Source organism: Perissodus microlepis, chromosome 18, assembly GCF_051167445.1.
Source record: "Perissodus microlepis isolate ML-2025 ecotype Zambia chromosome 18, ASM5116744v1, whole genome shotgun sequence".
NCBI classification, from domain to species: domain Eukaryota; kingdom Metazoa; phylum Chordata; class Actinopteri; order Cichliformes; family Cichlidae; genus Perissodus; species Perissodus microlepis.
The window spans coordinates 21,238,950-21,263,827 of record NC_140478.1 but is presented as its reverse complement, the minus strand read 5'-3'; the positions used below and the strand labels follow the sequence as shown (position 1 = coordinate 21,263,827).

The window sequence follows — 24,878 nt, the reverse complement described above, 5'->3', positions numbered from 1 at the left end:
ACAGAAAAACCATTGCTGTCCATAAAAAATGAAAAACTCACAAACTCATTTCAGAGAGAGTTTATAGGCAAGTATCTTTTAAAATAATGTGTTTTGGACAGAGAAATCTAAGATAGAGCCGTTTGGCAGCAGTAAGAATAGTTCTGTTTGGCCCAGACCAAAGGCAGCATCTCAGGAGAAGAGCTCCAACTGTGAAGTATGAAAATGTTATAGATTTAGGTTGCTTCACTGCCTTAGGCAATGCTAAGCTTCTAGTTACTGATTCAGCTTCAGAATTCTGCATCAAGTCACAGTATACTTTAAAGTGATATGAGACCATCTGTCTGTAAGTTAAGACTGAACCGGAAGGGGACCTTTCAACAGGATGATGACTGTAAACCCACAAGCAAACATCTTGTGTAGGAATGAATGAAACAGGAGGAATAGAGTGTTATAGAATGGGCTAAACCAAGCCCAGAATTTGTATCCTACTGAAATGTTGAGGGAGAGACAAATGCATGTAACTAAACAAATACATTTAACCGAAAGACTGTTTCACCAAGACAGTTATGCAAAACACCTACATTCAGTTGTTTCTGTTAAAGGAGGCAATACCTACTTAAGAGACCAAGGCTGTACTTTTGTTTTCCACTGCAGAAGTTTTAATATATTGATATTTTCCTTGAATAAATTATTGAAACTTTTATGCTGTTGCTCAGTCAGCACTGTTCCAAAGAGGATTAAATATTTGTTATTAAAATAATAATAATAATAAAATTCCAGAGGACTGTACTGATGTGGTGTACCTGCTTGCTTAGTTGTATTTATCAAAAGTCAAAAGTATGCCAGTTAATTTGATCATACATACAGTGGCTTGCAAAAGTATTCGCCCCCCTTGAACTTTTCCACATTTTGTCACCTTACAGCCACAAACATAAATCAATTTTATTGGAATTCCATGTGAAAGACCAATACAAAGTGGTGTACATGTGAGAAGTGGAACGAAAATCATACATGATTCCAAACATTTTTTACAAATAAATAACTGCAAAGTGGGGTGTGCGTAATTATTCAGCCCCCTTTGGTCTGAGTGCAGTCAGCTGCCCATAGACATTGCCTGATGAGTGCTAACGACTAAATAGAGTGCACCTGTGTGTAATCTAATGTCAGTACAAATACAGCTGCCCTGTGACGGCCTCAGAGGTTGTCTAAGAGAAAATTGGGAGCAACAACACCATGAAGTCCAAAGGACACACCAGACAGGTCAGGGATAAAGTTACTGAGAAATTTAAAGCAGGCTCAGGCTACAAAAAGATTTCCCAAGCCTTGAACATCCCACGGAGCACTGTTCAAGCGATCATTCAGAAATGGAAGGAGTATGGCACAACTGTAAACCTACTAAGACAAGGCCGTCCACCTAAACTCACAGGCCGAACAAGGAGAGCACTGATCAGAAATGCAGCCAAGAGGCCCATGGTGACTCTGGACACCATGGGCCTCTTGGCTCATGGTGACTCTGGACAAGCTGCAGAGATGTACAGCTCAGGTGGGGGAATCTGTCCATAGGACAACTATTAGTCGTGCACTGCACAAAGTTGGCCTTTATGGAAGAGTGGCAAGAAGAAAGCCATTACTAACAGAAAACCATAAGAAGTCCTGTGTGCAGTTTGCCACAAGCCATGTGGGGGACACAGCAAACATGTGGAAGAAGGTGCTCTGGTCAGATGAGACCAAAATGGAACTTTTTGGCCAAAATGCAAAACACTATGTGTGGCGGAAAAACTAACACTGCACATCACTCTGAACACACCATCCCCACTGTCAAATATGGTGGTGGCAGCATCATGCTCTGGGGGTGCTTCTCTTCAGCAGGGACAGGGAAGCTGGTCAGAGTTGATGGGAAGATGGATGGAGCCAAATACAAGGCAATCTTGGAAGAAAACCTCTTGGAGTCTGCAAAAGACTTGAGACTGGGGCGGAGGTTCACCTTCCAGCAGGACAACGACCCTAAACATAAAGCCAGGGCAACAATGGGATGGTTTAAAACAAAACATATGCATGTGTTAGAATGGCCCAGTCAAAGTCCAGATCTAAATCCAATCGAGAATCTGTGGCAAGATCTGAAAACTGCTGTTCACAAACGCTGTCCATCTAATCTGACTGAGCTGGAGCTGTTTTGCAAAGAAGAAAGGGCAAGAATTTCAGCCTCTAGATGTGCAAAGCTGGTAGAGACATATCCTAAAAGACTGGCAGCTGTAATTGCAGCAAAAGGTGTTTCTACAAAGCATTGACTCAGGGGGCTGAATAATTATGCACACCCCACTTTTCAGTTATTTATTTGTAAAAAATGTTTGGAATCATGTATGATTTTCGTTCCACTTCTCACGTGTACATCACTTTGTATTGGTCTTTCTCGTGGAATTCCAATAAAATGGATTCATGTTTGTGGTTGTAATGTGACAAAATGTGGAAAAGTTCAAGGGGGCTGAATACTTTTGCAAGCCACCGTATCTGTTATCCATCTAGTCTCTATTTTTTGCCACTTACATAGGTCCAGTTTGTAGGGAGAGCAGTCTACGCTGTGTTCTGGGATGGCCCCAGGCATCCTCTCAGTAGCACAAGTCCAAAATGCTTCACCCATGAAGTGCCCAGGAGGCATCCTAGTCAGCTTCAACTATCTGGATCCTTTCAATGGGGTGGAGTAGCAGCTCTGAGCCCATGCTGAATGACAGAGCTCCTCACCCTGTCCTATAGAAGAACCCAGACACCATTCAGAAGAAGTTCATTTCTGCCACTTGTGTCTCTGATCTCACAGCTCATGACTGCAGTTTAGGGTAGGAACAGCTGGCTTCGCTTTCATACTCAGGAACAAGTTCCTGTCCCAAATAGATGAGTTTAATTCATCTTGGGGTTTTGTTCACATATTATTCATATTACATAAAAATATTTAGACGTTTACATTTCACATTTAGAGTTGCCACCCCCAAATAATAATAAAAATCAAATAAACAAACAAAGCAAACAAAAAAAAAACTAATGTAAAAGTGACGCCTCGAGCTGTGAAACCGAGGATCCTACACGCTCACAGGGGAGTGAACTGTCAATCACAAACTACCCCCCCCCCACACACACACACACAAATATACTCTGCTTTATCATTTATTTTAACTTAAAATGACTGTTCAATTTGATCTGAAACTAGCGACTGAGACCACCATGAAGGCTCGACTGAGGCAGTAGGGTTTCTTCCTTCAGTCCTATAAATTGAGACTTGCAAAAGAATTGCCTCCTATTGGTCATTAGAAGTAATGCAGCCTTAGGCACATATTCATTACCTTCATTTTTCCTTTTTTGACCAGTTTATGCTTAAAATAAAGTCATTATTTTTAATCCATTTTTTATTACAGTGTAATACAAAATGCAAATATAGCCACCATGTCAGCCACTGTTTTGTGAACTAATGTTTCGAAGTCTCAAATTTGGAATTTCTGGCTATCGCCTTCTTGCTGTTACTATAATTATATGTAACCACATTTGGGTTCAGCTTACATTGAGAAGTTACCTTAGAAACTGAACAGTGACTCAAAACAACAGAATAATGTGCACTAAAACCAGGAGAGATGTGAGACTTCCAGTTGATATACAGATGTGTAATGTGCTTTGTTTCATAACATTTTTCTTTATGTAGTTATCCGTGCTGATCTACTTTTTGATCAAACTCTGATGTTATCATGTGCAGCTTTTGGGACTCACTCCTTAATTTATAGTCCTAGAGGTTGTCACTTGGTTGCATTCAGGTCATCATCGGCAGTTTTTTAATTCTGCATTTCTCCTCTGATCCATGATGAACTCTTCCACGATGCCAGAAGTAAGTAAACAGAAAAAAGGGGAGAACTTAGAAATGAGAGACATTAAAAATTAAAGTTAGAAAGTAAGAGAAGCTGAAAAAGTCCAGACACAAAACAAGCCAGATGGAAAAATTTTGCAAGAAACATCAGGACGCACTGTTTGATACATCAAATGGCCATTCTGAGGCAGCTAGGCTAAGTCTGAATATCCAGATGTTTGATTTGTTAATTAAGTCTCCATGGTAGTTAATCATGTTGTTTTTTTCCCATCTGACAACAGCAGGTAAAAAGAGGAGAATGACCCTACAATATAGAGATCTGATACATGTGGAGACAAGCTGCATTTGTTCTTTGTGGTTCATGTTTGAAAAACACACCAGCAGCCAAAAAAGTTGTTCAGTCAACAAAATAAACACAGAAATCCACTCACAGCAGTGGAGTCATTTAGGGAATAATCATTTTTTGTCAGATCTGTTAAAGCATACATCTCTGTCTTCATTTATTTATGGCTCAAATGAAAGTACAATTGGTTCAGTTATACTGTGGAGAAAGAATCAGCATAAACCTGTACCAACGTCCCCTCTAGTGGAGACTTGCAGCCTTGCAAGTGGCAAAGGACTCTTTCTGGCAGAAGACAGGCCAAGATGCTGGATGAAAGATAGCAAATGATCAATTCTAAGTATATTTTTTTCTTAAGAGTGAACTTCAAAAGCTCCATGTCACCCACCTGAATTCTTGATTGAAAAAAAAATTGCAAAGTGTGTATGGTAAGTGTAAATTTAAGTATTTTACGCCTTAAAACAAAAAGGAAAGACAAAAAGACTCCCATGACAAATTCGATCAGGATTAGGTGCATTAGTGAAATGTCTTACATGCCAGTGTGTGTCACGAAATGATAAGTCATCTATATTTGTCTCTCTAAAACAGTTGTTTGTAATTATAAGGCTGACACACTTAATCGATTTGCATGCATTTCCCTGACAGTTCAGATTAACAAGCAATAAGACTTTATTAGCAATATGCACACACGCACTTACACATTTGCTAGGCATCAATTAAATTCACATATGGTTGGAGTAATTATCGTTATAGATAACTAAAATGAAAGGGGAGATATCAATGTGAAAAAGGAGGGTGAGTTGCCCTGGAGAAAAGAAGAGCAGGGAGTGAATGTGAGGGCCAGGGAGGCTAGTAGCAGAAACTCCATAAGAAAACAACAACAGCTGTTTCGCTCGTGGCTAAAAACAGGATTGAACAACAACATCATTTGCTAAGAAAATGATCTGGGAAAAGAGATTGTACTGGCTCAAAGATAAGAAATGGGATGACTCTGTGGGGTAGGTTTTAGACTTTTGTCTTTTCTCTGCAGTCTTTGATGTTATTAAATCTGTTGTTTTCTGTGAATGTAAAAACACAAATACAAAAAAAAGAAGAAAGAAGAGGAAACTTTTGTCTCCACGAAAGGATACAATCTGATAAATAAATAAATACTTCTTTCACTTCCTTCTCAAATAGAGAAAAAACTGATAACTCCAAAATTTGTTCAAGAGAATTGCTCAAATTGGTGTGGAAAGAGGAACCAAATGTAGGCTCTGATGGGTCACTGATAGTACACGTTAAAAAAGCCCATTATTTTTGCTGAGTTGTGCAAACATAACTTGATCATGCTACAGTATAATTTCACGTTTTGCTATTACACAAACAACATGTACTGAAATTATATCTGGCACAAAACCCTCCCTAATTCTCTGCCAGAGAAAGTGTGAACACACTCCCGACTGCTCTGCCCTTGACTTGTATCCATTCATCCAAGCGTGCTGGATGGTTTAGTTAATTAAGCTTAATCTAGCCCTAGAGACAGATATGAGTGCTGTTAGAGAGGCCCACTGAGCTGTCCCTATACACTCTTCTCAGGACCCCCAGTGGAGCCATCATGGCCTTACAAGTCAACCATAATCAAGAACACTGACAGACCCCAAAAGTGATGCATTACTTATACTAAAGTTAAAATATTTGGGCCATAAATAAACAGGGAATTGGTTCATATTACTGAAATAATATGGCATAACTGACTTTCTCCCAAACATAATTTGAGGTAAATGCAGGGATGTCAGAATGTTCATTTGACTTTAATCAATTATATGGAGAATTTATTATTCTACTGATAATTCAGAGAGTTAATTCGTTTTGCATGTGTGTCAAATAGTGAAGCTCATGCCAGAGAGAATACAAAAAAAATATAATATCTATGTTATTGCAAAAATTACAGATTGAAAATATGTTGTGAGAGACACAACACAAAACACTGATCTTTAACAAATGCAGTTGTTATGTTTTATAACGCTCTCAGAGATTTTGTCTTGTTGTGCTTTTTTATTGTTAAATTGAAAATATAGGGTTAAATTGTATAAACACCATGTATAAAATCTGCTTTTAAGTTCGTTAAATCAAAGCAAAAAGATTAACAATATTAAAATAAAAATAATCACAAATAATAACATTGAATAATGATGTCTATTTTCTCTGTAGAAAAACACACAACAAGACATTTCCATCTACATTACTTTCTGTCATTACTGTCATTTTTGTTGCCACCTTGTGGGTTGATTTGTTCAGTACAGTAATTACAGAATTACAGTGATAGTAACAATTAGAAGAACTACAACTGAGAATATACAAAGGTTTAATTTTAGAATTTTCACATTTTTCTCTTTTACACAGCGTATGACAATGAATGAGTTGGGGGTTTTTTTTGTGTTTGTTTGTTACCCTTGATGCATTTCAACGTGTGTTATTTTGAAATTTTATTAAAATTAAAGACTAGCCTACAGTTTAAAATGAAATATTATTATTGTGTTGCAGATGAAGGTTTGCTTTAAGCAAGACAGGTAAAGTAAATTGGTAATCCCTCCATATTTTAGAGGTTGAATTTTGTCTTTGGAAAAGCAAAAATCTGATCAGTGAACAGTTAGATTACCAGCACTGATGTAACCTGCAGTTATGCTATCATTCATGACATGCATATCAGAGATAAAAGACGATAATAGTGTTAGTGTTACAGTGTTATAGTAATAAATAATAACAATAGTAGTAAAATGCATCTTGTACTTTTCATTCTACTTGAGATACAAATTATAATAATAATAATCTAAAATAGTGATTTCTTTTCGTTCTTTCTTTCTTATTTTTTTTCAATATTCTGTGTAATGTCCATGTCCAGGATCATATTGTTTCATATGTTTGTAGTAGCTTTAACACATAAAAATGAGATAGCTACAGTTTCCTACTAGTATGAAACAAGCAGAGCTTAACAATAGCCAACTGCAGCTACAAGATAAACTGATGAGCTTGATGACGGCATTCCTTCAGATGAAAGAGATTGCTTTACTTTTGTCAAGGCGATAACTCCTTACATTAGAAAGTTAAACACTTAACAGTCAAGTCAAGTCAAAGTTTATTTATATAGCACATTTAAAAGACTAGTGTACATCAAATTGCTTCACAATAAAACCGCAGTGCGGGCAGAACAAAGAACAAATAGTATAATTTTATTTAAAATTGCATTTACATGGTGTAGTGCAGGCTGAATGAAATTCAAATGAATTTGTTTCAAAAGCTAAACAAGAGTGTTTTTAAACAGGATTTGAACGATTGAATTGATTCCGAATTACGGATTTTGACTGGGAGATTATACCAGAGTCTAGGGGCAGCGATGGCAAATGCACGGTCACCTCTGGTTTTTAAATGAGACCTCCTTGCATTAGGAGCAGTTGGCTGGAGGATCTTAGTGCTCTCTTTGGGTTGTAAGGATAGAGGAGATCCGTTAAGTAGCTAGGGGCCAGGTTATTTAGAATTTTAAAAGTGAGCAGAAGGATTTTGAAATCAATGCGATATTTGAGGGGAAGCCAGTGTAGATTAGCGAAGACAGGGGTGATGTGCTCATGCCTTCTAGCGCCAGTTAAGAGGTGTGCTGCCGCATTTTGGACCAATTGCAGGCGCTGAAGGAGGGAGAGTTGGAGGACCAGGTAAAGAGAGTTGCAATAGTCCAAATGGAAGGGAAGTGAAAACCATGTTATATAATTTCAAAGAAATATTAAAAAAACAATTGTCTTGAAGGTGGCAGAATATCAGAAAACAATTATGGTAACTGCGAGGAATAATAGTGGTTAAACCATGACAGCTTGTCATCAGGTCCTTCAAAAGAACCTTATTAACATTGTCGTCCCTTCACTTTAATATCATCCTTCAGTGATGCTGAAATGCTGATTTCCCAGGCAGGTGCACCGTTCTCCTTTCTAGCACTTTTGTGCTAATTGTGTAGTGTAGTGTCCAAATAGGTCTTTAACCTTTGAATGCTCATTGCAAGATCTGCTGTTCCCATACGGTAATCTTGTATATACCTACAAAAGGCTGGGTACAAAAGGATGCATTGTTTTTAAACTAAATCATTTGCAGTGATACGGTTTTCCTTCATTATAATCTACTTTAGCTATAAAGTGCATTTTTTCAAGTCACATTTTTTTTTCTGATAAATTTTAAGTCATTCTTGCTCTTTCCTACAAACAGTACTGAAACCAGTATATATTTGATCAACCTTTGTCGTGCAACATAATATAGAAAGGAAAAAAGTTTGAAAGTGTCCTATCACAACTAAAGGAGTCGTTGTCAAAGGTCAAAGGTCAGGGAAAATATGAACTGTCTGCATTTTACTGACATATACTTCAATTAATCTTGTTGACTTGTACTACAATAATGTTCCTTTTGCTGTTTATTTATTCATATAATCAATCAAACATCGTCAGAGCACTTATTTTTATTTCTTTTTTTAAAATTCATTTTCATTTTCAATCTTAGAAATCAAATGTCCAGTTTTAACTCTGTTATAAACATCTGCCATTAATTTAATTGTTGTTTGTTTTTTGTTAAAGCAAAACAAAACAAAGTACCAGAGTGTAGCATCAACCAGCTTTAGTCATTGCAATTTTTTCAGTGCAGCTTATTGTAACATACTAAAATCACTATTTAGATAAATGAAAACAGCTTCACAGCATTTCAGAAACATTTTCATTTATACAAAAACAGCAAATGTAATGCAGGAATGAGATTCAGATTTCAGAAACATACATTTTTGACTTGGCAAATAAAAACATGTAAGATAGATAAAATATATAAGCTAAGGCAAATATGGAAAAGATGAGAATTAAAATAAAAACAATCTTGATCACAGCAGAGTTTGATCAGAAATTTGATCGGCACGGATATTTACATAAAAAAACAAAACGTTACGAAACACAGCACGTTACACATTACACGTATTACACGTATTACACGAGGTCATCCAAGTTCAACCAGCCCCTTTCTTTAAAGTGAAAAGGTTGTGAAACATAAATTAGTATTGGATATTTTTTTTATCACGGTCACACTCTTAAAAAGCAAAAAACTAGGTTAACTTATAATAGTTAAAATAAACTAGGCATTCTGGTGGAGAAAAAAACCTTTGAAAAATACAAAACTATTAGAACAATTTAGGCATGTTTCCTGTTAGAAAAACTAAATACATGGAACTGTCGAGCCTCTCAAGTTTAATACAAGAACTCCAGCAACCTCACTCACAAATGAATGAGGCACAAGAAACCTGGCCTTGTCAATCCTCACATTAACAAAAATCAATCTCTGTTATAAACAGCTGCTATTCAATTTAATTGTTGTTTGTTTTTATCTAATCTAATTAGAGATCTCGTAATATCTTATCTGAACTAAAAACATCTAATCCAGCGGTCTCCAACCTTTTTTGTGCCACAGACCGGTTTATGCCCAACAATATTTTCACGGACCGGCCTTTAAGGTGTCGTGGATAAATACAACAAAATAAAACTAGTACCGGTACCGAAAAACAGAAGATTTATTCATAACACACGTGAAAAGACCCAGGAAAACCGAGTTAACAATCAAAACGATAACAAAATAACGCTGAAAACCGATAAAAACCCTGAAAACTATACATTTCACACCTGAGCCTCAACTCTCGCGGCCCGGTACCAAACGACTCACAGACCGGTACCGGTCCGAGGCCCGGGGGTTGGGGACCGCTGATCTAATCTAATGCTAAGCATCACAAATTCAGATTTCTTCAGTGTTTTTTAGAGAAATGAATGCAACTGAACTCCCATCGTTACTAACGTCTCTGCTTTGTGATAAAGGATTACGTAGCATGGGGAGATACCTCCTAAAACTTTGTGCTCCAATTATATGGAACAGAGGACTAAGGCAACAGCAGAACTGAGACAGAGGATAAAGGATAAACCAAGAAAAGTGCAATGCTTCCATCACTGCATGTGCGTGTTTCACAAAACCCCAGATTATAAGTGACATTACAGAGTCGCAGACATGCAGAGGAGTCAAACAAAGAAAAGTCCCAAAAGTTATCCCTAAAATCACTTTTGAAGGCAGTTGCTGCCTGTTTATCTTGCCCTGTTTCATCATTATCCACATGTGGACATGACAGAATGTAGTGATAAGGAAAGGAATGAGAAAAAAAAGGCAAAACTCTGTGTAGACTCGAGCTTGGGTCCATTCAAACAGACACAGTTGAACCTCAAATATGACTTCGGAATACATGAACTGCTTAATGCTTGCAGCAGCACATACCAGCCATACCAAGATGCTAGTAATGAGGACACCACATTTTCTTGAGACCTGTGCACACAGACGTGAAACCTGAACAAAAGAAAAATAATAATGCAACGACATGACAGTGAGGATTAAAATAGAGGCGTACAGTCCTAGATAATAAACTGCTGTCATGAATCCACAGACCCACTCTCCAAAGATCCAGCTACGGAGTAAATTACAGGCCTCAAATGGCAAGGTCACAGTGATGCAAAGGTTAGATATTGTAAGTTGCAGAAGTAAGATATCAGGTGTGATCTTCCAAGCTTGTTCTTTTCGGAGGACCCACATCAGGAAGCTGTTTCCAGACAGGCTGATGCAGAAGAAAATAATAATGGCAGCAGCACAATAGCATTCGAGCGCCGACAGTGGAAAGTCATCCTGACTGCTTTCAGTCTCATTAAAGAGTGTAAACTCGTCACTGCTCAAGGCCATTATTTACTTGTTGAGGTCTTGTAAGGAAATGGATGCTGATCTATTGAAGAAGTAAAGATATAAGGTTAGTTTTTTTTTTAATATACATAAATGATTACATTTTTTGTTGTGGTTTAAATCTATCAGACAAATCTCGATAAAAACTAATCCAGTCCAGTGTAATAGACACAACACTATACAAACTTCAACAGTGTTGAAAGTTAAAAGGTTATGATTTGGAAATCTGTCGTTTGGAGCGACTGTTGTGTTATACTGTAATGTTTATAAGAAATACCATGAGTGCTTTTTAATGTAATATCAATTAATTCAAAGTAATCATAATATTTATTCAACATATAATTTTTGCGCTTGTATCCTATCCCCATCTATTCCTGTGAATTATAATGTGTACAGTAAAGGTGAACACAGCGGCATCAGTTTTGTCTAATTTAGACACCGGTTCTTTTCATCCACCTTCCACGCACTGCTGTCAGGTTTCAGGACAATCCTATAGCACGAAATGCATCTCTCTTCATTCTAATTACACTCACGACCACCTGCCAAGTGCATGTACATTCATTCTGCTCCTAGAAGGGCTTCCTTTGTGGATCTGCCAAGTCCAGAAGCCACTGCAGCTTGTTGCTTCATGATCACTAAACATTTGTAATGTGTAGTTGGGTTTGGGATCCCTACTAGTGAAACCATGATGAAGCTCAACCTCAACCTAGACTTTTAGTCTAATTAAGAGTTTAAAATCACCGTTTGAGGCTTTTATTTATGAGTCTTTGTGAGGACATTACTATTGATCTAGCAAAGAAGTGAGAATATATTATTGTTATTATTATTATTATTATTAGTAGTAGTATATACATTAATAAAGTAATTATTTTTTAGGCCAACCTAGATAAAGGCCAACCTAGACTAAGCCTAACATAACAGATCCTATCTTTTAATACACAGCTTGAACTGTCTTAAAGTGTTTAAGAGGTTGTGTTATACTGCCTTTTTTGTAAGGCAAACCATAAACAGTCAAAGTGATCAGAATGCTTATTAATGATATTTATTGGAAATATCACAATTCCGTATGTATCATGCCTTTAACTTAGAATGAACCACATAAAATGAAATGTGCTAAAGCACTATAATACCCATAAATGGCACATAAACCTATTCTGTAAGAGTTATAGTGAGTCGTTAAAAAAATTGTCACAACAAGTGTTATTGTATGCATAACAACATCAAAATGGTTTTTTTTTTCATTTTGATTATCATTCTTGTAATATAAGTTTCACTCCATATTCTTGGATTTTTCATTAAATTTTTTCCCAAACGTTCCCATTTACATAAATCGACTTCTTACCTTGTGCATGTGCTCATGTGTCAGGCTAGGTCCTGCTCACAGCTTCTCTCAGTGATAGTGTTAATGCACGTAAACTTCACACTAATTTCACTCTAACATGAACCAAAGAAAAGTGCTGTCTGAGCATTTTGTTTTTTCCAGTCCAGTTTATTGTGACATACCAAAATCATTTTGTGGGAACAGAGAAGTGAAAACAGCTTCCTGCTTAGGTTACATCTCTACACAGAGATCAACTCACAAAGAAAACAATAAGCAACTTTAAATTGCATTCAAATGAATCACACAAACATGATTTACCAGAGTTTTGGGGACATAATTTGTTGCAAATTGTGCAAAATATAATGTTAAAACAACATATTGCATGTTATGCCTGATGTAGCTGTACCAAAATGGGTAACATTTAACTGAGTCCTTGTCCTTGAGCCAGCTCTTATGGAAGTAAAAAGTTAAAATCATTAAGGTCACATTCCTTTTTTAACCTGAAATAATACACCTTATCAATGAACAAATTAGTACATTCATGTTTAATCAAATGATAGCAATAAGCAACCAGTAATAAAGATAAAGACCCAATCATCAGTAATTTCTGACTGTCAGACAAAAGAAGTGTTAAGGAAAATGATCTGAAAAGTTACAGCTTTATTTATTATAACAAATCTGATGCTGATATAAATTTCAGGTAATTTATCTAATTCTAATACAAAGCATCTAAACCTAATTTCAACTGCAAACTGCACTTACATAATATATAGTCATTCTCAGGTGGAGTGCAGGATCCATCCAGATGAGGAAGCTGCATTAATTTGACCCACTGCAGTTTGTGCTGGTCTTCATACAACCCAGTATCGGTGCTATTGTACAATGATTACTAATAATAATTAAATTAGCTTATAAAAGAACATGCAGTCAGTTCATTTCACTAAAGACCAGCAGCCCAGTAAAATGGAAAAAATATGTAATGCACTGGCTGGTCCACTAGAGGACATCATGTGAGTGTCACACTTGTATCCTTGTAGTATAAGCAGGGGGCAAGCTCCTTCTATACTGGCTAAGATTAAGCTCCTGCTGAAGGCTAATACTGAAGGCAAATGAATCAAAGTGTAATTACTCAGGAAACCTGATGCAATACCATGAAAAATAACACCAACATGTTTTTGTGTTATCCTAGCTCAGTCTGGTCTAGCTAATTTTAGGAGGCCATGTCATTTCAGGTGCTGTTCCAGTAAGGAACATACATGTATGTTGCTTACTTGAACAACAGGGGAAAGGGAAATAACCATGTTTCCATCTTAAACAGGCCATTCCTGTAGTTACCTCTGCATTCTCTCTGTGTTCATACTGAGTTTGAAGCAGGAAATTTTACATTATTCTTTATGATGAAACTATAATGTTAAAATACCCTTTGCCCATTAAATCTGCATACTGTTAGACATTTTAGTTACACAAAGAGTTTCACATTTATTTTGTTATAACTTGTTACACCATAAGATATGGTAAACGACACACTACTAAGCATTGGTAAGGTATTAGTGAATCCCTATTTCATCATTTGTGAAACTGAAAGTACCCTGTGGTTGTTGGTGCTCAGTGTTTCTCTTCCTCTCTTAAACACCTCCTTAGACTCTGATGGTATACTTACATTTCAGTATTCTCTGAAACTCAAATGGGTCATGTTTGCACATTATTTATACATTTTTGTGCTTTTTCGACTTCCTTTTTCTGTTCTAAAAATAGCTGACATTTTCTGTGGGGGGTAGTGAGTACTTCAAAGTCCACTGAGAAGGTTCCTACTGTGACCCAGCCAGAAAACTTTCAGTTATTTACTAAGATGACACCTTGCTATAATAGTTGTAACTAAAGGGGGAGTTTGTATTAGTTTATATCTTTCAGAGAGTGAAATGCAGAAACTGCAGGATATTATGGCCAGGCAGACATCTAACAGGGTTCCTACATTGTAGTGCTTTTATCAATCTGCTGCACAAGATGGTGGAGGAAAGCAAGGCGCTATCATCTTAACACCTTTTTATTTTCCAACATGGTTTCAGAGCCAAACTGCAGTCAAGGGGAGATCTAAGAGGAAAGCATGAAGCACAGCAAGACATACAGGGAGTGCAGAATTATTAGGCAAGTTGTATTTTTGAGGAATAATTTTATTATTGAACAACAACCATGTTCTCAATGAACCCAAAAAACTCATTAATATCAAAGCTGAATGTTTTTGGAAGTAGTTTTTAGTTTGTTTTTAGTTTTAGCTATTTTAGGGGGATATCTGTGTGTGCAGGTGACTATTACTGTGCATAATTATTAGGCAACTTAACAAAAAACAAATATATACCCATTTCAATGATTTATTTTTACCAGTGAAACCAATATAACATCTCCACATTCACAAATATACATTTCTGACATTCAAAAACAAAACAAAAACAAATCAGCGACCAATATAGCCACCTTTCTTTGCAAGGACACTCAAAAGCCTGCCATCCATGGATTCTGTCAGTGTTTTGATCTGTTCACCATCAACATTGCGTGCAGCAGCAACCACAGCCTCCCAGACACTGTTCAGAGAGGTGTACTGTTTTCCCTCCTTGTAAATCTCACATTTGATGATGGACCACAGGTTCTCAATGGGGTTCAGATCAGGTGAACAAGGTGGCCATGTCATTAGTTTTTCTTCTTTTATACCCTTTCTTGCCAGCCACGCTGTGGAGTACTTGGACGCGTGTGATGGAGCATTGTCCTGCATGAAAATCGTGTTTTTCTTGAAGGATGCAGACTTCTTCCTGTACCACTGCTTGAAGAAGGTGTCTTCCAGAAACTGGCAGTAGGACTGGGAGTTGAGCTTGACTCCATCCTCAACCCGAAAAGGCCCCACAAGCTCATCTTTGATGATACCAGCCCAAACCAGTACTCCACCTCCACCTTGCTGGCATCTGAGTTGGACTGGAGCTCTCTGCCTTTTACCAATCCAGCCACGGGCCCATCCATCTGGCCCATCAAGACTCACTCTCATGTCATCAGTCCATAAAACCTTAGAAAAACCAGTCTTGAGATATTTCTTGGCCCAGTCTTGACGTTTCAGCGTGTGTGTCTTGTTCAGTGGTGGTCGTCTTTCAGCCTTTCTTACCTTGGCCATGTCTCTGAGTATTGCACACCTTGTGCTTTTGGGCACTCCAGTGATGTTGCAGCTCTGAAATATGGCCAAACTGGTGGCAAGTGGCATCTTGGCAGCTGCACGCTTGACTTTTCTCAGTTCATGGGCAGTTATTTTGCGCCTTGGTTTTTCCACACGCTTCTTGCGACCCTGTTGACTATTTTGAATGAAACGCTTGATTGTTCGATGATCACGCTTCAGAAGCTTTGCAATTTTGAGACTGCTGCATCCCTCTGCAAGATATCTCACTATTTTTGACTTTTCTGAGCCTGTCAAGTCCTTCTTTTGACCCATTTTGCCAAAGGAAAGGAAGTTGCCTAATAATTATGCACACCTGATATAGGGTGTTGATGTCATTAGACCACACCCCTTCTCATTACAGAGATGCACATCACCCAATATGCTTAATTGGTAGTAGGCTTTCGAGCCTATACAGCTTGGAGTAAGACAACATGCATGAAGAGGATGATGTGGACAAAATACTCATTTGCCTAATAATTCTGCACTCCCTGTAGAGGTTTCCCTGGGAGAAGATAAGCATTTCAAACTAAAATCACGTTAAGGCCAAACTGATCCTTATATCAAACTAGTTGAACAATGTAGTGATGCCTGCATGCAGCAGAGGAGGAGGCAAGAAGAGAGCAAAAGAGGGAAAGCTACAGAGAGTAAGTGAATGAGGAGGATTGGGAAGAGCACCGGACTCTAGGGATCACAACAAGTTGCCTGAAATCAGTCATAGTCAAAGTCATATATCCTTTATGTTTTTACCTTTGACCTTTAGTTTCACTGATGCAGTTTTATATATATTTAAACTGTCTTACCCACGACTCCTCAATTCTTCACTGTCTTCACGCCACACAGCGGTTTTTCATCAGCAGAAATGTCAGATAGGAAAGGATTGTGGAATACACTGATGCAACTGCTGGTGCACCAACTTAGGCACGCATGTCTTTTTACTGACAAAACATTAAATTCACAGTAAATTCAAAACAAAAAGAGGATGTCATGGTTATGGGTCAGGTGACCAAGGGTTCTGAGCTTTTGCAATTTCATTACAGATTTTGTGATGTGGGCTTTGTTTGCAGACTCTGTTAATTATGTTTGGGTTTCCTTGTGCTTATGACTTTTTTTTTATTCCCACTAGTTCCCTATTCTATTATTTTATGTCTCTAGTTTAGTCAGAAATGACTTTGTCTGTTAGTTCTCCTCCTGCCCCTTTAGACATCTGTCTGTGTTTTATTCTTTTGTGTCTCCTTGAAGTCTGTCATGTCTCCATGTATGTTTAAGTTTTGTCAATGTCAAATTTGGGTATCTTAGTCTCTCTGTGTTTATGCTTCCTGTTTTATTTTAGTGAGCCTGTGTTCTTAGCGCACTGTCCTTTGACAGAGTATCTGTTGTAGTTCCTTTTTCCGTTGTCCTTTGTGTTTCTCAGTACTAGTGTGTTTTGTCATGCCACCTCATTGTGTTTTTTCGTAGATGTTTAGTTTTCTGTTTTCCCCATTGAGCTTTTGTTTCACCCATTTGGATGTTTGCTGCTTTCGTTCCTTTTTTGCCATCAATCAAATACACAGTTCGCTTTGTTAACCTCTGCCTGCTCATGTCTGCATTTGGGTTCAACTCACCTTCAAATCTAAACACCCTGCAGATTATGACAGAGAAGCTATTAGTTTGCTTAAGAATATTACAACATTTCCAGCACAGCAAACATTGCCTCACTTTTTGTGTCAGCTCTATATTGGCCACAGCTAGATGAAACTAATCCTGCTCAAAAGCATCCAGAATGATCATAACATTTATCCAGCATGTCAGCATATGTGTCCTGTCATCAAAGACAGTTAAAAAATATGAAGTCAACTATATGGAAGAAAAATTAGAAGGCTAAATGGAATTTTAATAAAGTGGAGCAATTTAAATGTTGTGTTTGAGAACAATGAGATGACATCAGAGATCTATAAATGATAAAGTGAGTCTAGGGTCACTGTGAGTCAGTGAAACAAAGAGTTAGCATACCTGTAGAATACCTGCAAACCTGTATGAATTGTCAGTTAAGCATAATTTATTCCATATGTCCAAGCTTTAACATTTTGTATTTTTTTTTCTATTATGATTTATATTCCTGTAATATTAATGTCCATATTCCAAAACTTTTCTCATTTTTTATTACACGACTCATTACATTATTATCCATTTCAAAGAAAGATTAAAGGCCCAAGTGACTTCCCTTCTGCTTCACGGTTTCCCTCAGTGATTATGTTAATATACTTACACTACACACTACTCTGACTCTATCGGTGACCACAGAAAACTGCTGTCAATGCATTTTTTTTCCCAATTCATCTGACATTACATACCACAAAAACAAAGAAGTGAAAAAAGCTTCACTGTATTTCAGCAACATTTTCATTTCTACAAAAAATACTAATAAAACGACGCCAGCGAAATGCACAATTTTACAAACATCTTTGACCTTGCACATTAAAAAGGCTAAAACAAAAATGTCAAGCCTATATGCAAAACATGTCAAATTATATACAACCTTTGTTTTGTAAAAGTATTTAAAGACTGAATCAGTGTTTAATTTCAAGAGGGACTTTTAAATGGATCATTGCATCGTTCTGTGTTAACAGAAGAGTTGTCTACTGTGAAAGCTACATTCTGAATACCAGAGGTTTTCTGGCCAATATTTTCCTCCTTGTTCTTACTGCACAAATTTTTACATTTCAAAAGATTAAACAGATTATTTCGCAACTTCTGTGAGAGCATATATAGCAGAGGGTTCATACAGCAGTGAGAATAAGCAAGCATTTCACAAATACGGTAGGCAACTTCTAACCGTTCCTCTGCCTTACAACCTTTGGGTTTATAAAGAGATTTAATTAAAAGCATAATATGGTATGGCCCCCAGCAAATGAAGAAGACTGCAACAATACACAACAGCACAGCTACAGTCTTGTGCTTCTTTCTACTTAAACCTTGTAAAACTGTCTTGAGGATTGCAGAATAGCAAAAAATAATGATGGCAAATGGGAGGAAGAATAGCAGTGACACTTGGAGATAACGTCCAAGCTTGTCATCAGATTCATCATTACAATAGTTATGATTATCCCAGTTTACTGCTTTTACTTTAATTGCATCACTCAGGGATGCCGAGATGCTGATGATCCAGGCAGCTATACAGGCGCCGATTGCATACCTCCTTCTTCTAGCACGGTTGCTTTTCCAGTTTGGCAGCACCACCCTAATGAAACGGGCAACTGTCATGGCGGTCAGTAAAATGACACTGCTGTACAAACCAACAAAGAATACGGCAGTCATTAATTTGCAGACAAAGTCCCCAAAGACCCATTGTTGTAGGTGATCAACAGCCCAGAACGGAAGAGTGATGGTGAAGATCAAATCAGAGCAGACCAGGTTCAGGATGAAAATATTTGTGATACTTTTCAGGCCCTCGTAGATGAAAAGAACACATAAGAGGAGACCGTTGCCTATGACACTGAGGATGAAGATCAAGATGAAGAAAGGGCCAGTAATACTGGGAAAGTCACTGTCACAAAGAAAATGGACTTCATCGCTTGTCATGTTGTTTGCCATTGTCAATTTTCTACAAAATATAAACACAAAATAAGATTTTTTCAACACATTTAAATACTATAACTTAGCTGTTTTCTCTATACTGACAGAAACTGTGGATTTTAGTTTTAGTTTAATATGTAAAACAGAGACTAATAAAGGGGATTAAACACAGAAACCTACCTCTTGTATCTGCCAGCAAGTATTCTGTTGAACTGTACTGTTCAGGAAAAGCTGCGATGATCTTAAGCAAACCAACAGTTCCTCTTTCTGTTTCACAATAAGTTCAAGATAACGCCCAAACCAAAACTACATTAAAAAACAAACAAACATTTTGTCCACATTTAAAATGAAACTTAAACAAAATTACACCTATGTTTCAATATCACTCACAACTAATTGTCTACAGTTTTGCTGCACTGATCAAAAGATAAAGATAAAGTTTTATTTATCTGATTTTTTTTTATTTGGTAAAGCCTGAAAATGCTGATGATATAAAGTTTGAAAATAAGCTACTTTTTTGGGAAGAAAATATATCCTGCTGAAAAAAATGGAAACAATAAAAAAAAAAACTTTGTAAAACTAATTGATATAATAACATAAATCCCTAAAACAGAACAACAAAGAGATATCTGTAATGTGGCATACTCAGTAGATGAATATACTTTTATAATTACTACAGTAGTACAGCAATAAAAGGCTCTTTGATCTAAGAACAGTTTTGTCACAGGTAAGTGCATGAAGAAAACTTAAAACATTTTCCTTCTCATCCAAAGATTGTTTAGGTGATAAAAACAAATATTAAATACATAAAATATGGAAACTTAAGATGTTGTATTAGTGGTTTAACTGGTTAAATTAAAGACGTTCAGCAACCAAGATTTTGTTGTTTGTTTTTCATACATGCTAATCTGATGGCTGAGTCTGCACCTGCTGAACTTGCCTGCTTTGTTGAACCGAACATGGAAGATGTTAACATGCTGGATCAATCGTTGAGCCTTTTCTATTATCATGCTAAGTGAGTTATTTGAGGCTTCTTCACACTACACTCTAACTGATCTGCACCAGGAATTTGGTCCAACATGATTACAAAATCGACCTCTTAAGTCGACAGGACAAAGTGCAATTTATTTGCTAGTTGCTTGCTTGTTGAAAAAGAAAGTATGCTGTTAAGAAAATATTAAAAGGTATCTCTTTCAAAATAAATAAACTTCAACAAGATACAAAAGTTAGTTTAATTTTTTTAAAATGAAATTCATTGAGAAAAATAATCATAATATCAAATGTATATAAAAAAACAACAACTTTTAAAGTGATTTTTTTTTTTTTTTAAAGGAGGAGGGAGCCTAAGGTTACATCATTTGCCATTTTACAATGCTGTGATTGCAGCCATTCCCCAAATCTCTGTGAATGGTACTCATGGCCAATGATCAGTGGTCTTTGATCAATGGTCATGAGAATTTGCATATTTATGATGAAGGAACTGACCTCCCAGCCCATTCTTCTTTCAGTTGGCTGGTTTCAGTCATTATGCAAATGTACTGTTTATAAGATAGGGGAAAGCTGCAGTCGGCTGAGACTGAAGAAGTCACTTGGATGAGTGACAAAACATTTCTCCCACTGAAAACGCTACGTCCAGATGAACAGATTCAACTTTTGGAGACATGTAATCATAGTGACCGATCTACAATATCACTACTACAATACAGTATAATCAACTGATCATTTTGGAGTAGTGGAAGTATAAAATAGAAGATTCTGATTAGAAAGTATATAAACACAGATAAAAACATTAAGAAAAGGTATTGAAACACAACACATTGCACAATGTCAAACTGAAATTGTCACTTCTGTTTCTCTTTATATCAGGGGTCTCAAACTGCAGGCCTCGAGGGCCGGTGTCCTGCAGGCTTTAGATGTGTCCTTGATCCAACACAGCTGATTTAAATGGCTAAATGACCTCCTCAACATGTCTTGAAGTTCTCCAGAGGCCTGGTAATGAACTAATCATTTAGTTCAGGTGTGTTGACCCAGGGTGAGATCTAAAATCTGCAGGACACCGGCCCTCGATTAAGCATGTTGCCATGGTGATTTAGCCAGGTAAAAACAAAGTCACTTTTGTAACAGAAAACTTAATCTTGCTGTGTGGTACACCCCTTTGGCATCAAAAAAGTCAGACTCTATCATTAATAGTCGCTGCCAACTTTTTTTTGTTGTTTTTTTGCTTGTACTATATTAAGTTCAGCTAATTTATCTAATCAAATTCTCCAGCATCTACCCGTCTCATCCTAATGCATGCATGCTACAGTAAATTCAAATTTCTTCCGCATTTTGGAGAGGGATTAATGCCATTGGACAGTCAGTTTTAGTTTCATCTCTGCACAGTGATAATGTATTGCACGGCATGGGAAGATACCTCCTAAACCTTTGTACTCCTATTAAATGCACCAAAGGGATAAAGCAGCAGTAGATGTGAATGATGGGATGAATGATCAACCAAGCATAGTTCAATGCATATATCAGTTCATGTGTGTACTCATAAAAATCCAATAGTAGCAAGGACTGTATGAACATGTGGATGCTAGAAGGGGCCAAACATAGAAAAGTACTGACAGTTATGCCTAAAATCAATTTTGAAGGCTGTTGTTGGCTGTTTATCCTGCCCTGCTTCGCCATTATCCACATGTGAACATAACAGAATGAAGTGATAAGGACAGGAATGAGAAAGAAAAGAAAAATCTGTGTGTAGATTTCAGTGAGTTTCATGGTTAGTGACTCCACCAAATTTACACACACTTTCATGTCAGCGATTTCGATGACTCGACCACTCACAGCCAGTTTAATGCTTGCAGCAGCACACACCAGCCACATCACAATGCTACCTATGAGAACACCATATTTTCTTAAGGCCTGTGCAGACAAGCACCAAGGCTGAACCACAGTAACATAAGAATGCAAAGACATGGCAGTGAGGATCACCACGGCGGTGAACAGTCCCAGAAAATAAATCCCTACACCTACTCCGCAGGCCCACTCTCCAAAGACCCACGTATGGAGTGCATTACAGGCTGCAAAAGGCAATGTCACAGTGAGGCAGAGGTTAGAAACTGTGAGCTGAAGAAGTAAAATATCCGATGTGATCTTCCAAGCTCGTTCCGTCCAGAGGACCCACAGCAGGAGGCTGTTTGCAGGCAGGCTGATGCAGAAGACGAGACTGCTGACAGCAGCAGGATAGTAAAGTTCTGATATCTTAATGTCATACTCGATCTCGCTGCTGTGAGTCTCATTAAAGTGTATGTAATCATAACTGTCGCTGTCCAAGGCCATGATTTACTTGTTTAGGTCTTGGGAGGAAAGTGCTGTTGAGGAAATGAAAAAAAAAAATCTTATACTGTGAAGATGATTTTTTTATTTATTTATTTATATATAGTAACATAATTAATGCATTTTGGTACAAATATGTTAGTCAAGATAAAAACTAATGCAGTTTAGAACCAATGATTATAAAGTTGAACAGCATAATATTCATGCCTTCAACAGCATTCAGGAAAAATTTAATGTAGAAATGTAAAAAGAATGATATAACATCATAAATCTATGAATGGCAAATAAAGCAAGTCCACAGGGGTTATTGTGAACCAGTGAAGAAAATGGTCAAAACATATAATGTTGCTTGCATAACAGCACTGAAGTTTTATTTAATATTCTCTGGTTAATTCATATCGCAGTAATATCAAATTCCACTCCATATTCCTACATTTCCTTACATTTCCTGTATTTCTGTCACAACATTTATTTTTGTTAATAATAAATAAATAATACTTTATTATTGTTATTATAATAAATACTAATATTTTATTATTACATGAATCATTTCTTATGAGTATTATCACCTAATTCAAAAGAGAAAAACAGCCAAGAAGAGCCTACCTTGTGTGTGCACTCTGTGTTTCCCTCACTGATTGTGTTAATACACTTACACTTCGTACTAATATGACCACAGAAATTTGCTTTCATTGCATTTTTTCCATCTAGCCTATCATGACATGTGCAGAGAGAAGAGAGAAGTGAAAACAGCTTCACTGGATTTCAGCAACATTTTATTTTCATTTTCTTTTTTACAAAAACAGCATTGCTTGTAAAAGTGCAGTAGAAAAGTTCAGATTCTTAAACGCATACATTTTACTTTTACTTGGCGCATTAAAATTAAAAAATGCATGTAATTTCAATTGAATTTCAGGAGAAGATACCCGTCGAGTCTACGGTAGCGCAAAGTCTACGGTGACCTAGACGGTTACGTCTTTTCATTGACCCGGAGTCTACGGTGACCGTAGACACTGTAAAACTTGGCCCGATAGGAGCTCCGAATCCTGTTATGGCTAGTCATTGCACATCATAATAACACAGAAGAAAAGAAAGGGGATCGACAGTACGGTAGTGCAATTCATCCAGATTGGTGATTGGTCAAAAGTCTAGGGTGGCAAAAGGGGAAAGAAGAGGCTTGTGATTGGTGAAAAATGTGCAATGAAGGAAACTTCTGTTTTTCATTCAGTCGGTTGTCTTTTTCCTTTATCAGTTGATGTTTCCAGCTCCTTTATCCCAACTGATGCCTGGATTGCTGTTTGTGGTCTTCAGTATGATCACAATGTGTTATTTATTTATTTTGAGTGGTTTACAATGACAGCACAGTAAGCATTATCAGTGTACAAACAATAAAAGCATCTAGTTTTTACTCCAACATCGATGAGGATTTTCCTTTGGCTCTTTTGAACCAAAACAGGTTGGAAAATCCAATGAAATTAACAGCAATTGAGAATAAATTGCTTTCATTTCTTCTGTGTTATTATGATGTGCAAAGACTGGCCATAGGAGGAGTGCCCCGATGAGACGATGTAATTGTTTTACTTTTATACTGGTAAATTGAGAAGGATTATTCATACCATTGTACTGTCATTTACAGACAAGCAAGAAATTAAAGGCATACCCTGAACTTCTGACCCCCACACGGAGAGACATTGTTGCACTTTGCTGCCATGTTAGGGTCCACTTCTCAAAGGGAAACGAGTCGTAAAATCAGTACAAAGTTGTATTGTGACGTAAGTATTTGAAGAGGGGTCACTGAATAGTTGATTATGAAAATGGTGTAATCATATCTTTCACAGTCACTAGACCTCAACCAAGACTATCTGAATCATACACGTTGCCATCAACAATATCACTGTGAATGTTACACACTTAAAGAAAGTTTACGAGCAACATGTACTGACAATAGCCATACACGGGTAAATGGGTAGTAAATGGCAGTGCAGTAAATCTGCCTAGTATGATATTAAATACACGATACACTTACTACTTCATATATCTCACATCGTTTGTAACGAGCCACCGAAAGCACCACGTGAAGGCGCGTGGATACCCTCTGTGCGTGAGTGAATGCAACGACTCGGCTGAGCAGTTCCTGTGGATGTTTGGTGAAGACCATACTTCTCACCCGGTCTGCTGACGAGGTGGAGGGGCATCTGGATTTATAACACGAATTGCTAGTGTCGCCATCATCAGCTGTAGCCACTGAAAAGACCAAAAATTTGGCGTAATACATTAGATGTACCCTAAAGTAAAAGAGTTAAATGGGCTATTCAGCCTCGTGTAATTTCAGCTAAATCCAGGAGCGTCTTAGAGTCTATCACTTACCGTAAACATAAAAGAAATGCCAGTTTCCATAAAAAATAGCAGACTTGCCGGTGTTCTGAGAAGCCATCCTACTCTGACAAAACGTCCTACCCGTATTATAATTTGACGGTGACTTGCGACTAAACCTAACCCTGCCCCTAACCATAACCTTAAGAAGTATTCCGGATGGGTGAGAGAAAAAGACGTTAATTCG

The 24,878-nt window shown here is 37.3% G+C and overlaps 3 protein-coding genes across 3 annotated transcripts; all 3 read right to left on the bottom strand.

The window, feature by feature from the left end:
- Positions 1-8,504: 8,504 nt before the first annotated feature.
- On the bottom strand, positions 8,505-12,340 carry LOC146367809 (chemokine XC receptor 1-like). Its single transcript, XM_084913060.1, has 2 exons — positions 12,271-12,340; positions 8,505-10,971 (listed from the first exon to the last, which is right to left on the bottom strand). Exon 2 carries the CDS (start codon positions 10,929-10,931, stop codon positions 9,948-9,950), a length of 984 nt encoding a protein of 327 aa, XP_084769186.1. The 5' UTR covers positions 10,932-10,971; positions 12,271-12,340; the 3' UTR covers positions 8,505-9,947.
- Positions 12,341-17,127: 4,787 nt separating this feature from the next.
- Positions 17,128-19,300, bottom strand: LOC146367808 (chemokine XC receptor 1-like). The gene is made up of 2 exons (XM_084913336.1): positions 19,178-19,300; positions 17,128-19,025 (listed from the first exon to the last, which is right to left on the bottom strand). The coding sequence occupies exon 2, from the start codon at positions 19,013-19,015 to the stop codon at positions 18,005-18,007; it is 1,011 nt and encodes a 336-aa protein (XP_084769462.1). The 5' UTR covers positions 19,016-19,025; positions 19,178-19,300; the 3' UTR covers positions 17,128-18,004.
- Positions 19,301-20,340: 1,040 nt separating this feature from the next.
- On the bottom strand, positions 20,341-24,878 carry LOC146367807 (chemokine XC receptor 1-like). The gene is made up of 3 exons (XM_084913335.1): positions 24,686-24,878; positions 22,925-24,562; positions 20,341-22,353 (listed from the first exon to the last, which is right to left on the bottom strand). Exon 3 carries the CDS (start codon positions 22,319-22,321, stop codon positions 21,308-21,310), a length of 1,014 nt encoding a protein of 337 aa, XP_084769461.1. The 5' UTR covers positions 22,322-22,353; positions 22,925-24,562; positions 24,686-24,878; the 3' UTR covers positions 20,341-21,307.